Here is a 1,828-nt window from a genome sequence, read left to right as displayed (position 1 = left end):
TATATACAAATATATATATATATTTGTATGCAATAAAGACATAATCCTGAAGAAAAGTTTCGCAATTCGAAATTTCAAACTTTTCTAATTACAATGTCGGATATCACCTTTGATCAGCATGAATATTTTATTTAAAAAAGTGATTACGTTGATTACGCTATCTTTTCGAATTTGAAAAACAAAAGTAGACATCACATTCAAATATATTAGAAGTCTATCCAAATTTTGTTTTTGTTTGAAAAGCTTTTAATAATAACTTACGAATCATCGAATTTCGACTACACTCATTTTACTCTGGTCAGTATTTTGGAAAACTGTCGAGACATGACAACAAAATGGTATGAAAATCACTTATCTCGTATTATAATTCATAGATAATTACAGCGTCACAAGGAGAAGGAATATAGGACGAGATATGTCTTATGATAATCAGTGCAAATGAATGATCGTATTAATAGACATCTTTTTTTGATGATCTATTATGAATATATGCCACCATTATCTTTGACTAATTACGAAGAAAAAATGAGCTATTTAACGCGACAAATCATATTTATATTACTCTTTATCGGAGTTTAATTTACAATTAATAGAATTGACTTCTAATGGAGCAAACAATATCTACTATTAGCAATAGGATAGGTCGTATCGAATTTACATAATACATCAAGCAAGATACCGCAAGGGCTTCGATTCTAAATACCACTTGAGTCTAAGAGCTTCTCTTTCATTTTCTTCGTGCATACTATAACAATTATTATTATTATTATTATTATTATTACTATTATTATTGTATAATGTAACAAACGATAGAAATATGTTAAAATAGAATTTCAATTAGATGAACGTTATCGTAAAACAAACGTTAATTATATCCAAGTATATTTACGAGAGTTGGGTAACCGTGCCGCATTATCGATAAGATAGTATCATCATGCACGAAGAAATCGCTCAAAGTGTACATCAAAAGTGGCTTACATAGTGGCCTTGCAATTCCACGCGGACTTGATCCATCATAAGGACTACGTCCTCTTCAAAATCATCGTACTCCTACACATGTATACCAAGGAAAAGTGTAATGTGAAGCAGAAAAGTTCTTTTTTTGTTTGTTTTAAATCTCACTCTTTTGCTCGGATGATCGATGATCGAAAAAACAAATAATGCGTAAATCTGTCTCTCTAAAAAAAAGAAAAAGAAAAAAATAATGGGAAACAAAAATATAAATGAAAAATCCTTTCTTCTAATTTTTCTCTCTCTTATTCTCGATATTGATTATCTCCATGAGATATTTTCATGCTGTTATTCGTATCACAAACCGCTAAACTACACACATCCATGCCGAAAAGAATGAAAGATGATAAAAGAAAAGAAAATATACCTTATACGTTGTCGTTGGATGCCGATCGCGATTTGGTGACACGATGATTTCGTGACCCGTTTGTAGCGATCCAACTGGTGTGGACTGAAATAAAAATACAACTTTAATTAGACAAAAGAAATTTGATTAACATGATTGTTCAATAATATAAAATGATGCATTTTTGATATAACGTACTTCGACATGTGGTAATGAACATATTTCATACAGTTACTTTACACGAAATTACTTAAATCACACTTATATTCGTCAAATGTGTAAAAGGATATAAACAATATCGCCATTAATCGAATTTCATTTTGAATTATTGAAAATTATGGATGGAACCCGTTTTCTTTCATTCTTTCATTATCTCATTCTTTTTCCCTCTCTCTCTTTCTTTCTTTCTTTCTTTCTTTCTTTCTTTCTTTCTTTCTTTCTTTCTTTCTTTCTTTCTTTCTTTCTTTCTTT

The 1,828-nt window shown here is 29.8% G+C and overlaps 1 protein-coding gene across 1 annotated transcript in view; it reads right to left on the bottom strand.

Annotated features, from left to right (window-relative positions):
- Positions 1-1,828, bottom strand: part of LOC106788785 (casein kinase I) — an 8,450-nt gene that overhangs the window by 3,309 nt on the left and 3,313 nt on the right. Inside the window, exon 4 of the mRNA XM_014752348.1 lies at positions 1,379-1,462. Coding sequence (XP_014607834.1) covers positions 1,379-1,462 — 84 coding nt within the window. The remainder of the gene's footprint in view (positions 1-1,378; positions 1,463-1,828) is intronic.

This window comes from Polistes canadensis, unplaced genomic scaffold (assembly GCF_001313835.1).
Source record: "Polistes canadensis isolate GaletaPanama2010 unplaced genomic scaffold, ASM131383v1 scaffold_154, whole genome shotgun sequence".
Classification (NCBI taxonomy): Eukaryota; Metazoa; Arthropoda; class Insecta; order Hymenoptera; family Vespidae; genus Polistes; species Polistes canadensis.
Note: the sequence above shows the minus strand (reverse complement) of the source record. Positions and strands in the feature narration are given on the sequence as shown.